General features: G+C 43.3%; 2 protein-coding genes across 3 annotated transcripts in view; one reads left to right on the top strand and one right to left on the bottom strand.

Moving 5' to 3' along the window:
• LOC144056253 (low-density lipoprotein receptor-related protein 1-like) overlaps nucleotides 1-12,576 on the top strand; it is a 117,221-nt gene that overhangs the window by 83,134 nt on the left and 21,511 nt on the right. For both annotated transcript variants that reach the window (XM_077572857.1, XM_077572848.1), the window contains exons 41-56: nucleotides 338-712; nucleotides 4,379-4,568; nucleotides 4,756-4,960; nucleotides 5,917-6,109; nucleotides 6,250-6,375; nucleotides 6,463-6,591; nucleotides 7,035-7,154; nucleotides 7,414-7,527; nucleotides 7,598-7,747; nucleotides 7,832-7,954; nucleotides 8,151-8,267; nucleotides 9,026-9,154; nucleotides 9,250-9,375; nucleotides 9,469-9,609; nucleotides 10,460-10,647; nucleotides 12,337-12,520. In XM_077572857.1, coding sequence (XP_077428983.1) covers nucleotides 338-712; nucleotides 4,379-4,568; nucleotides 4,756-4,960; nucleotides 5,917-6,109; nucleotides 6,250-6,375; nucleotides 6,463-6,591; nucleotides 7,035-7,154; nucleotides 7,414-7,527; nucleotides 7,598-7,747; nucleotides 7,832-7,954; nucleotides 8,151-8,267; nucleotides 9,026-9,154; nucleotides 9,250-9,375; nucleotides 9,469-9,609; nucleotides 10,460-10,647; nucleotides 12,337-12,520 — 2,610 coding nt within the window. The remainder of the gene's footprint in view (nucleotides 1-337; nucleotides 713-4,378; nucleotides 4,569-4,755; nucleotides 4,961-5,916; nucleotides 6,110-6,249; nucleotides 6,376-6,462; nucleotides 6,592-7,034; nucleotides 7,155-7,413; nucleotides 7,528-7,597; nucleotides 7,748-7,831; nucleotides 7,955-8,150; nucleotides 8,268-9,025; nucleotides 9,155-9,249; nucleotides 9,376-9,468; nucleotides 9,610-10,459; nucleotides 10,648-12,336; nucleotides 12,521-12,576) is intronic.
• Nucleotides 1,467-2,498, bottom strand: LOC144056497 (galanin receptor type 1). Its single transcript, XM_077573386.1, has one exon. It carries the CDS (start codon nucleotides 2,496-2,498, stop codon nucleotides 1,467-1,469), a length of 1,032 nt encoding a protein of 343 aa, XP_077429512.1.

Below are 12,576 nucleotides of genomic sequence, written 5' to 3'. Positions count from 1 at the left end.
TATTCAGCTTTCGGGTAAAATTTCAAGTTGAAGCTAAAATTCATTATAATCATTACAGGTGAATTCACTTTGTTTTTCTGTCAACTTTTGAGTGCACGTGACATGCCCAACTGTTTGATGTTTCAGTACACAGGCGCTGAACATCACAATTGAAAACAGGTGTTTGGGCCAATAATTGACCTATATATTATCAAAGACATCTACATCTATGCCTTTCAGTGACTCTTCCAGTCAGTCAGTCAATCAATCAATCTTTAATGTTGTCTTAGTCTCATGATGTCAAAATGTGAACAGCACGACGAAGAGGACTTTTAACTTTGCTCATTGTTCTCCCCAGGCACTAACATCTGCAAACATAACAACGGCGATTGTGAACAACTTTGCCTTTACCGCGGCAACGGGCTTCACACGTGCGCCTGCGCTCACGGCATGCTGGCCGAGGACAACCGCAGCTGCCGCGATTACGACGGCTACCTCCTCTACTCGGAGCGCACCATCCTGAAGAGCATCCACCTGTCCGACGAGACCAATTTAAACGCGCCCATAAAGCCGTTTGAAGACCCGGACCACATGAAGAACGTCATCGCCCTGAGCTTTGACTACCACGGAGGCGGCGGCAAAGGATCCAACCGCATTTTCTTCAGCGACATTCACTTTGGAAATATCCAGCAGATCAATGACGACGGCACGGACCGCAAGATTGTGGTGGATAGTAAGTATGGAGTCATTTGGCAAAAAAATAAAAAATCTCGAGGAGTTCACCTAGTGGCCACAACCTCAATCACACTCACAATGTAACTTGATCAAAGGGTAACCCGCCCAAAATTTTCCAAAACGTCCATTTAATCATAGTCAAGTCAACATAATAAATTATTATGTTCTATGTGGCCCTAGTCTAAAAATTATTCAGATTGATTTTGTATTTGTGGAATATGAGCTAATCAGCAAAATTCACCCGTTTTTATCCATCTCAGGTGGCGGCCATTTTGCCACTTGTCAACTGAAAATCAAATCACAGTTGCTACGCGCTCATGTAACGACCAATCACGGCTCATTTGTTGTTTGAAGCTGAGCTGTGATTGGTCGCTGGCTGAGTCCTAAGCAATAATGTTATCGTCAAAAAAATGTAAAAGACAAAAAAGAACTGACAATTGTCATTTGTCAAAATTGTAGCATTAGGAGGTTATAAGCTTTTTCTGTCCAAAAACATACATTTTAATATAGAATTCTTTATTTGACAGCAGCTTCACAATTCTTACAATGAACTTGTGAGTTTTTAGAGTTTCAATTTCTTTGCATGCTGTCAAGAATAGCCTCCCAGGGTTGCTGTTTGAATGTGAACTGACTCTCATCCTCATAGATCCGACAGTTGATGGCTTCAAGATTTTACAGTTTTTTTTTTTTTGCATTCATTATTTTGAAGAGGGGAAAAAATTGCATAGTAACTTGGAATACAGTGAGTCAGTTTAAACTTCAGAGCTCGTGTCCAACTCAAAGGTCTGCACCATGTCCCCGCCCATCATCATGTGAGGACAAGCAGTCAGAGAGTTTTTGCAAAAGGTCCATCGTTCTCTCCCCAACTTCAGCAACTCTCTTCTGAACTTCTGAGACATAAATCCATACAGCACGGGGTTTACCACCGCGACCGAGGATGCCAGCAATCGGGCCAAAATGGCGATTGTATTGTAGCCCTTGGAGCCCTGAATGGTTCCTCCGATAAAGGAGAACATGAGAGCGTAGGACGGCAGCCAGAGGAGCGTGAAGACCAGGACCAAGAGAGCTGATGTGTGAGTGACCTGGCTCTGATAGCGCTCCAGCTGAGGGGCATTTCCGAACAGCCGCGCGTGTCGAAGAAAGCAGTAGATCTTTGCATACATCAGCACGATTATTCCCAGTGGTAGCGCAAAGCCAAAGAAGAAGAGGCTGATGCTGTAGACAAGCTGGCTGAAGTTGGAGAGAACGGCAAAGCAGTACACAGCCCTGGATGTTGTAACCGTGCGGAAGGCAAACTGCGGCGCCGCCAAGGCTGAGGCGGGAAGCCACAGAAGCGCCACCGTCACCTTGACCCGCCGGTGCATTCTGGAGCGGTACGTCCAGGTGGGGTGCACCACCGTCAGGTAGCGAGTCACAGCCAGCGCCGCCAAGGTAAATACGGACGCAGATGAGCAGGCTACGCCGAGGAAGCTGACACTTTTGCACAGGAAGCTCCCGAAAGGCCAAAATCCCAACGTGATGGCCGACGTGTGGAAGGGCAGGCAGAGAAGCAGTAGCAAGTCAGCCGCGCTCAGGGCTAGCAGCAGGGTGTCGGTACCATGCGGGGGGTGGTGGTCTTTCCGCCTGCGCCCCGTTAGGGTGGTGATAACCAGGATTTGTCCTACCAGGCCAGTCACCAGTATTAAAGCATCCAGAATGGGCACTACCACCTTAATCACAGCTTCCTCTTCTCTGTTCCTTTGTCCCAGTTCACTGTTGTTTACATACGGCCCCGACATCTCCATGTGTTCCCAATTCAAGTCAATTAACTCATTAATCTAATAGCCTGTTAATGCTAAGCATCAGAGTGAGACTTTCACACAGCATCAGGGGAATCACAATGGCCTGGCTCCATTAAGGCAACCTACCCTCTCGTAATGATAGCAATTAGTAAAGCACATCTACTGCTCACTTCTTCATTAAAAATGTCACATCAGCTGTTGCTGCTTGACAACCATTTTCCAGAGCACTCACTAAAAGCTGCCGAATGCCCAGTTTTGCTATAAAACATAAAAGCATGACCTTAAAGAGCAGTCATCAGCATGTTCTTCATAATCCCTTGGAGCACTTTTTGTCAGAGATTTCCCACACAGGAGTACTTACTCCATGTCCGGATTGATTTCTTGGCACCAGGCAACAATGGTCAAATTCATTCCGAGATTTGCTAACGGTCCTTCCACTTTAAAGGCAGTCAATTCCACTTGATGCTAAGTGCTCACTGCGGCAGGAGGCACCTTGTCCACTTAGAGGCTCCTGGCAGGCGTGTAGCATGTAGACTCCGCTGGCAAAAAAAGAACTGTGATACAACGAGCGCCCATCAATGTATTCATAAAGAATAATGATCCTGAAAGTAATAATAGTAACAAAAGCCTGTTAATTCTCCATACTATGCGATCCCTATGCCTGCTGAGAGTGCTAATGCGCTTCAAGCAGGTTTCTCCCACTGTTTGCACAGTATCCATGGTACGAGCTAAGCAAGGGGAGTGTTGCTATAATATCCCCACCTTATATAACACCGTTGACAACTTATTTGATCTTTTTTTGCTTTTCCTGATTCTAAGCAATTGTTAGCTTGTACAAGCAAGGGGGATAAAACGAGTGATTATCTGTGCGTTTAGTTTGTTAACCTGCCTTTTAAAGTAGATGCATTCGTTCAACTTGGTATTCACCGACAGATTTGTCTTCCATTTAGATAATCTACGGCTCTGTCATTCATCACAAATGTCTCAAAAGGCTTTATTGACTTTCTGCAGAGCGCAAACAGCAGCTTGGAGTGTTCGTCTCTTTATGGTGATGTTGAGTGGTCATGAAGGTTGTAACAAACAAATAGATGCACGCATTGGAGCCGATAGGATGAAATATTAGAGTGAATTTCCATGTTGTGTGAAAAGTGGGCACGGTGTTTTTGAAATCTTCAGGAAGGATCCGACTTGAACAGCTGCACTGTCTTGGCCTCCCCCAAGGCTCACTTGTCAAGCTGTTCCATGTCAGTTCTCTTCCCAACCATGAATGAGGGGGATCCACAGCGAGCTGTATTTGTATGTGCAGGCAGTCAGCCATGAAGTGTCAGGACGACACACGCGCTTTAAACTCACGCCAGGAACAGCAGTTGTTGTGCGCACATGCACTGTGCTGTGTCCTTTCCCCCTTTTTAAAATGATGGCAATTTCTTTTCAGAATTTGGGAAAATACCTGCTGTATGCAACTCTGATTGTTTAATTGACGGCTTTCTCAAAGCATGACCGTTAAAGCAGCTTGGAAAAATAAAGACTATGGTCAAATATTAGCTATTATACACATTCAGCTGATTAAAACTAAATAAATAGATTTTCAGCTCCTACATTAAGAGTCTATGGCAAGAACAAAATAGGTTCTATTTTGAGGTTCACTGTCCCGCATGTTGAAAACCCCTACCATAGATTACTAGAATGTAAAAAAAACTAAAGTAAGTCCAAAGTTATCCACAAAACCTCCTTCACAAACTTTGCAGAAGTAACAAATGAAACAATGTATCCTTCTCTCCTTTCTTGACAGGACTCAATTGTGATTCTTACTGACTGGCTTGACAGTTCGACACCGTCTTGGAAATGTTCTTTAAATCCCACTTCCTCCTTCTCTTCCACAGATGTCGGTTCTGTCGAGGGCCTGGCGTACCACCGCGGTTGGGATACGCTCTATTGGACCAGTTACACAACCTCCACCATCACTCGCCACACTGTGGACCAGAGCCGCTCTGTGGCCTATAACCGCAACACTGTGGTCACCATGTCTGGAGAGGACCACCCCAGAGCCTTTGTGCTGGACGAGTGTCAGGAGTGAGTCATTAAGATCGAAACGCGGCCGGGCTGGGCCCAGTTCCAGCTACTTTTTCACTCTGCATTCTTCTCACCAAGCCATTTGTTTCACTCCACTCAGCCGTTACTTTTCTTCCATGGCCTGTTTTGGCAAGGCTCGCCGCAGATAATATTATCACGGTGTTTGTTTTTGTGTTTCTCACCACAGTCTCATGTTCTGGACAAACTGGAACGAGCAGACTCCCAGCATCATGAGGGCTTCCCTGAATGGCGCCAATGTGCTGGCAATCATCGGCAGTGATATTAAAACTCCCAACGGTCTCGCTATAGATCACCGAGCAGAGAAGCTCTACTTCTCTGACGCCACCCTGGACAAGATAGAACGCTGTGAATACGACGGGAGCAGCCGATATGTAAGGACTCTTTCTGGTGGAAGTCAAAAAGAGACGATGATTTTTCTTAATACGTTGAGGATGTGATCATTAAATATAATTCAGACTATATATAATATATAATAATATAGTTCAGACTTGGATCTATTACTGGAGTCCAGGTTTTGAAGCAAACATGGTGAAACAGCATTTAACTGTTATGCTGCACACAAATTAAATAAGTTGCCAGTGGAAGTGAAGTCAGTAAATGTTTTTAAATTTGGGTAAAATATATGCTTTTTTTTTTGTCATTCCTTTGAATAAGATGTATTAGACATTTTTAAAATCAATTTCACTCTACGTATTTTTACTAATTTCAGAAAGCTACCTTATATATCTCTGCTTTTCCTTTTAAAGTCTTTAAAAATATTTGGTTGTAAATGTGCTTCAATGTTTTCAATGTACAGAAATTTCTGGACTATAAGGCGCACCTGACTATAAGCCGCGCTAGCTAAATTTGGGGAGTTTGTTATACATATAAGCCGCACCTGACTGTAAGCCATGTCAGGTGTTTTAATGTTACCGCACCGGGTTCCCGCTACTTTCTTTACCATAATGAGGGCGCAAATTTTCTCGCTCTCGTTCTGTCTCTCCGACTGTATTTGGGCTCATTTGATTTGTTTTGCTCTGCCTGACGCTCTTGCGCTTCCTTTATAGGGCGCCCCCTTGTGATCTGATGGATAAGCCGCACCTTTGTATTAGCTGCAGGGTCGAATGCAAGTGAAAAAAGTAGCGGCTTACAGTCCAGAAATTACTATGTACTTTTAGTCATTTTAATAGGCTACATTTGTTCCCTTTGTTTTTCAAATTACTTCAGTTGTGTTTGTTGTGATTTATTGTGTGAAGCACGTTGAGTTGGCTTATGTATGAAATGTGCTGTATAAAAAAACATTGCTTTGCCTTATTTGGACCGACACCTCAACTGTTCTCCCTTATAGGTTTTGCTGAAGAATGAGCCGGTGCATCCGTTTGGCCTGGCCGTGTACGGAGACTTCATTTTCTGGACAGATTGGGTGAGGAGGGCGGTGCTTAGAGCGGACAAGTACACAGGTGGCGACATGAAAGTGCTGCGGGCCGACATCCCCCAGCAGCCAATGGGAATTGTTGCAGTGGCCAATGACACCAACAGCTGTGAGTTGCCTTCACCGCTGTTCATTTTCCGTAATTGATTCGCTCGCTTACATTCTTTGAGATGGTTTTCCCTCCGCTGAGTCATCAATAGAATTCTCACTCTAACAAAACTCCCCCCTCGTTTGTCACGCATCCATCAGGTGAGTTTTCTCCTTGCCGCACAAATAACGGAGGCTGCCAAGACCTGTGTCTGCCCACATCTGATGGGAGGGTCAACTGCAGCTGTCGTGGAGACAGACGACTTCTGGAAGACAACACCTGTTCTTGTAAGAAGGAGAAAAGAAAATGCATTTTATTGAGAAGACAAATGTGGTTTTAATGATGAAACTCCATGCATGTTTGCACCTCGCCAGCACTGAACATGTCTTGCGGGAGTGTGGATGACTTTGAGTGTGGAAACGGGGATTGCATCAACTACAGCCTGACCTGTGACGGCATGGCCCACTGCAAGGACAAGTCTGATGAGAAGCAGTCCTACTGTGGTGAGGATGTGTGCAATTTATGGAACTCTAACATCTCATATAGTATGTTTGTTATGGTCAAGTCCAAAAACGTCAGAGCAGCTTTCTGAGGAGGAGATTTATAATTCACTAAATAATCAACAGAGACGTTTTCAGGTTTAACAGTAGGGCTCTGGTTTTATTTACATTTGCAATTCTCTGTGCTTGACTTCAAACACTGAGCAAATAAAAAGAAAAATTTATTGACATTTTGAAATATTCATTTTCTTGTTTTGTTGGCTGCCTTAAAAAAACGGATTTCTCCATTATTGCACAAATAAATCTTTCACTTCCATACTATACAGTAGTGCTGCTGTAATGTGATCTACTAGCTTGAATGCAATGAGTTGATAAATAGCTATAAGCTTAGCGCAGAAAGAGAAATAGAAAAGATCAGCTTAATAGCCTTTTTTTTTCCTTCCCAGCCAATCGAATTTGTAAGAGGGGCTACAGACGCTGCATGAATGGTCGCTGCATTGGCCACCAGTTCTGGTGTGACGGCACAGACGACTGTGGCGACCACTCTGATGAAATGCCTTGCAACAGTAAGTCATCCCTGCTTCCATCATTATATTTTATTTTTATTTTATTTTTTTATACAATGCTATTGTTACTGTGTGATCCTGTGAGAGTCGCACACATGTCTGAGCTGCTATTCTAAATACACTGACTTCAGATGAAAAGATAGAGATTGGTTTGCTAGGCTGTTTTGATAAATTCATGAATTGCTTTGGAACTGGTTCAAGTAAAAGGAAGTTGATCTGTACTTATATTATGCTCACTTCTACGATTTCAACCTTGTAGTGACCCTGTGCAAAGTAGGCGAATTCCAGTGCAAAGATGGCAGCTGTATCTCCAACTTCAGCCGCTGTGACCAAGTGGTCAACTGCGAGGATGCCAGCGATGAAATGAACTGCCGTAAGACCGCTTAAAAAAGATGCTTGAGATCAAATGAAGGTTGGCGAAAACGTCTTTGGTTTGTCCTCAGAACCTACCGACTGCTCCCGTTTCTTCCGCCTGGGAGTGAAAGGCGCTTCTTTCCAGAGCTGTGAGAAAACCACTCTGTGTTATCTGTCCTCGTGGGTGTGTGACGGCAACAATGACTGCGGGGACTTCTCTGATGAGAGGAACTGCCCGGGTGCGGCGCTCGGCCTGCTTTTATGCCTCCAGTCTGTTTAGAAGCATTCAAGCCAACTTCTGATTTCTTTGTCTGGTCTTACAGATAAGCGCAAGCTTAAATGTCCAGTGAACTTCTTTGCTTGCCCCAGTGGCCGCTGCATCCCGATGAGCTGGACTTGTGATAAAGAAAATGACTGTGAGAATGGAGCTGACGAGACGCACTGCGGTCAGTCTGATGTTAATTCAAAGTGTCCTTAAACTTAATAGCATGAGAACATACAGCACCGCATTTATCAAGTTCTGCATTTACAAAGCTAGTAATTTGTGTGCATTTGCATCATATTTAGAGTTGTGACATTTGTAACAGAGGTGCAACATTTGGGGAATTTGGCACAAATGAGAAACTGTGTTGTCCTTTGCAGACAAATTTTGTCCATCCACCCAGTTTGAATGTGGAAACCACCGCTGCATTTCCAGCCATTGGGTGTGCGATGGTGCCGATGATTGTGGTGATGGATCGGACGAGGATGACAAATGCAGTAAGTGATGCATGTCACTCAATGTGAACCATTTTGTTTTGTTATACGCAGACATCCTTGTAATATAATACAATGTCATTTCAACAGATTTATTTGTCAATAGAACTTTATCAAATTATTTTTTTGGGGGGGGGAATAATTAATTATTTAATTGAAGGTCCAAAACATGAATGTCAAGTTAAATATTCTTCATCCTCCGAGCCCAACCTCTTCAAAAACTCTTCATTCATCAAATAAGTAGATAGTGTATGTCACTACATGAACGTAACACTTAACAACAGTTGTCTGGCAATTTTTGTCCATAATATCAAATAATCCTTTCATTATTATGCTAAAATATATTTTACAGGAAGTTATCTATTAAGAGCCAGCCTTCAATTAGGCCTTCTATACATTCCTGTTACAGTAATTTCTGGACTATAAGCCGCTACTTTTTTCACTTGCATTCGACCCTGCGGCTAATACAAAAGGGGGCGTACAATAAAGGAAGCACAAGAGCGTTGGGCAGAGCAAAACAAACCAAGTGAACCCAAATACAGTAGGACGAGACAATTTGCGCCCTCATGGAAAAGAAAGTAGCGGGAACCCTTATATACCGGTGCGGTAATATTAAAACACCTGCGGCTTACAGTCGGGTGCGCCTTATAGTCCAGAAATTATTGTAATTGCCATTAAGAATTTCTGACTTTGAAAATAGAAACAAAAATATTGCAAACCTCGCCATTACATAATATCCTTCACATTTTCCATGAACCCAGAATCCAAAACCTGCAGTCCCGAAGCCTTCCAGTGTCCCGGCTCGCACATGTGTGTGCCACAGCGCTGGAAGTGTGATGGAGACAAGGACTGTCCTGATGGAGCTGACGAGAGTGTCAAAGCCGGATGCCGTGAGTCGGACATGTGCATTATAGACAGTTTGTCTTCATGATCTTGGATTCAATTCCTTGAAACTTTCCATCAATGTATTCTTTTCCGCTTGCAGTGTACACCAACAACACTTGTGACGACAATGAATTCATGTGCCAGAATAGACTGTGTATTCCCAAGCACTTTGTGTGCGATCATGACATTGACTGCGCTGATGGCTCAGATGAGTCTCCTGAATGTGGTGAGTGTGTTTAGTCTATGGCCAGAAACTTGATACAGAAAACATCACCCACTACGGTTGGGAATATTGAAGCCACTTTGTTTTCTTTTGCAGAATATCCAACATGCGGTCCTGATGAGTTCCGCTGTGCCAATGGCCGCTGCCTCAATCAAAAGAAATGGGAGTGTGATGGAGAGTTTGACTGTCAGGATCATTCTGATGAAGCGCCCAAGAACCCGCGGTGCACCGACTCAGGTTGGAATTGTCGCTAGAAAAAAAATTACCTCTATTTACGTACTATTTTTAGTATACGAACAGTCTTGGCATGGATTAACGGATGGATTTACCGTATTTTCCGGACTATAAGTATACTTTTTTTTATAGTTTGCCTGTTCCTGCAACTTATACACGAAAAAAAAAAAAAATACTTGGGGGTAGGGGGTGGGAGTTCTATAATTTTGCAGACAGCCACAAGAGGGCACTCTAGGCTTATACTATAATATACTATATATATACTTAATACGGCTTATATTCCATTGCGACTTATGTATGTTTTTTTTCTACCTAATTATGCATTTTTAGCCTAGTGCGATTTATACTCCGGAGCGACTTGTAGTCCGGAAAATACGGAATGTTGTGCTTCTTCTTCTGCCTCGTAACCTTCGTTGGCAACATGTATAATACATTGCTATAAACTGGGAAATAGTTTTTTTTCCTCCGCGGCAGAATGCGGAAAGCCGTTGCATATTTAGGCGGAACTTCCGCCTCTACGTCCTCAATCATCCAATCACGAATGATTGATTTAGTAGTTTAATAGAATTCCAAAAATCTTTTTTATTTTCATTGGAAAATACCATCTACATTACGTGTGTTATTTATTAAACTAGCGAAGAAACGAACGGTTAATGTTGCACAGGTCAAAATCGTTGCCCGCGCATGTTTTTGCTAAACAACGCACAATTGTATGCATTTGGTGCACCTCCACGTGCAGAAATGTGAACAAACGTCTACAAATATGCATTTCTCACGTGCACCTCTACCACAGTATCGCCCTTTCCTATGTCCATTGCGCATCAGACGGCGCCATTTGTGTTTGTGATTGTAGAGAGGAAGTGTAACGAATCGGCCTTCATGTGCCGCAACGGAAATTGTTTGAACGAGACTCTGCTGTGCGACCGCAACGACGACTGCGGCGACGGCTCCGACGAACTCAACTGCTTCATCAACGAGTGTCTCAACAGTAAACTGAGCGGCTGCTCGCAACTCTGCGATGACCTTAAGATCGGATACAAGGTAAGCAAGCCACTGCAGTGTTTTTTTTTTCTTGTTGTTTTCTTATAGTAAATACAAGCAAACACTGATTGGCCAAGTATACAGTTTATGCTCAGTATATCAATTACTGTAAACTGCGGCACCTTGACCCAGCTGAGTGACCAAACACTATTTAATGTACGCACTTCCCTGACAAGTGGGGCGCAAATGTTGGGAACTGACTTCAGGCATGTGCTTGTGTAAGACCATGTTTTGGCTCTCCATTCTGAAAGTAGGAGGTGCGTAAAGAACAGCTTGAACTAAGCATGAACTTTTGTGTTTGTAGTAGCGAGGCTGCGGTCAGAGCTTCTTTTGAAAATCATTAAGCGTATGTGCCTGCTCCCTAGCGATGGGCCAGCATGAATCAGCATGTAAATTCTGTGTTTACACATGTAGGAGATTTGTAATGTGAACTGGGTGCCCTTTGTTATTGACTTAATGACTTTGGTTAAATATCAAACTTGGAATGTGCTTGTATTGACACAAGCTTACAGTCCTTAGCCTTTCTTGTGTCATTACCATCAAAAACATATTCACCAAATAATTAATCCATACATCCATTTTCTTAACCGCTTGTCCTGATAAGGGTCGCGGGGGGGGCGCTGGAGCCTATCCCAGCTGGCTTCGGGCAGTAGGCGGGCTACACCTGGTTGCCAACCAATCGCAGGGCACTCAGAGACAAACAACCATCCACACTCACAATCACACCTATGGACAATTTGGAGTGTTCAATTGACCTCACATGCATGCATGTCTTTGGAATGTGGGAAGAAACCGGAGTACCCGGAGAAAACCCACGCAAGCACGGGGAGAACATGCAAACTCCACCCAGGAAGGCCGAAGCCCGTAGACGTGCTAACCAGTCATCCACCCAAATAAAAATTCACTTTCTTAAAATGTGGCCAGAGTGAATAATTTTGCTCTTAGCTGTATGTATGGCGCTTTTTATTGGTGGTGGAAATTGTTGTGTAATTCTTTACATTCTGTTTAATTAGTATTACATTTATATTTTTAAGTATAGTACTGAAACGTGCTTTTTTTTTGTTGTTGTTATGGAAAGGGTTAAAACTCCATAACCCGCTGACTGTCACCGGTAAGAGTGAGAGGGGACTTCTAGAGCCACCTCTTTGAAATTAATTGCCTCCAATTAACTAATTGCTTCCGATGAGACCAACCCCCCCCCCCCCCAAAGAGAAGGGGAAGGATTATCAATTATCTACAAAGGAGGAGGATGCCTTTTTGCGCCCTTAATTAGTGTGCAATGTCCATTAAAAAAAATGTTGCCAGCAGATACTAGTTAGCCCCAAGGATAGCATGAGTAGGCCACTGGTCTGTTCTAAAAATAGCTCACCAGTGGTAGGACACTGTGATTCACCAAAATTTTGAACTAAAGAAGAATGTTAAGATATATTAAAACTTAACATGATACATATCTGTTCTGTAGCAAATATTCTATATTTTGTTTAAAAATAAAATAAAAATGTTGTTTTTAATTAGCCAACTATAAAAATATAATAAAAAAGTCATTTTGGAGCTATACTCTTAAGACTTTCATATTTTTGCTCACATTATCTAATATTGGCCCATCACTCGTCACAAGTATATAAGTGAGGCTTCGTAATGTGTTTTTTTCTAACATGCTGACGTCTCTTGTGCGCTTGGCACATTCAGTGCAGGTGCCATCCTGGTTTCCAGCTGAAGCGTGACGGGAAGACGTGCGTGGATGTGGACGAGTGCACCACCACTTACCCTTGCACTCAGCGCTGTATCAACACACACGGCAGCTTCCACTGTCTCTGCGTGGATGGCTTTGAAATCAGCCCCAATGATCCCAACATCTGCAAATCCACGTCAGGTACGGCACCCAGTTGGCAATTAAAAACATGTTATTGGGTTGCTTACAGTCTCCTT

This window comes from Vanacampus margaritifer, chromosome 1, assembly GCF_051991255.1.
Source record: "Vanacampus margaritifer isolate UIUO_Vmar chromosome 1, RoL_Vmar_1.0, whole genome shotgun sequence".
In the NCBI taxonomy this organism is placed as follows: domain Eukaryota; kingdom Metazoa; phylum Chordata; class Actinopteri; order Syngnathiformes; family Syngnathidae; genus Vanacampus; species Vanacampus margaritifer.
This window is presented reverse-complemented; position numbering and strand designations above follow the sequence as displayed.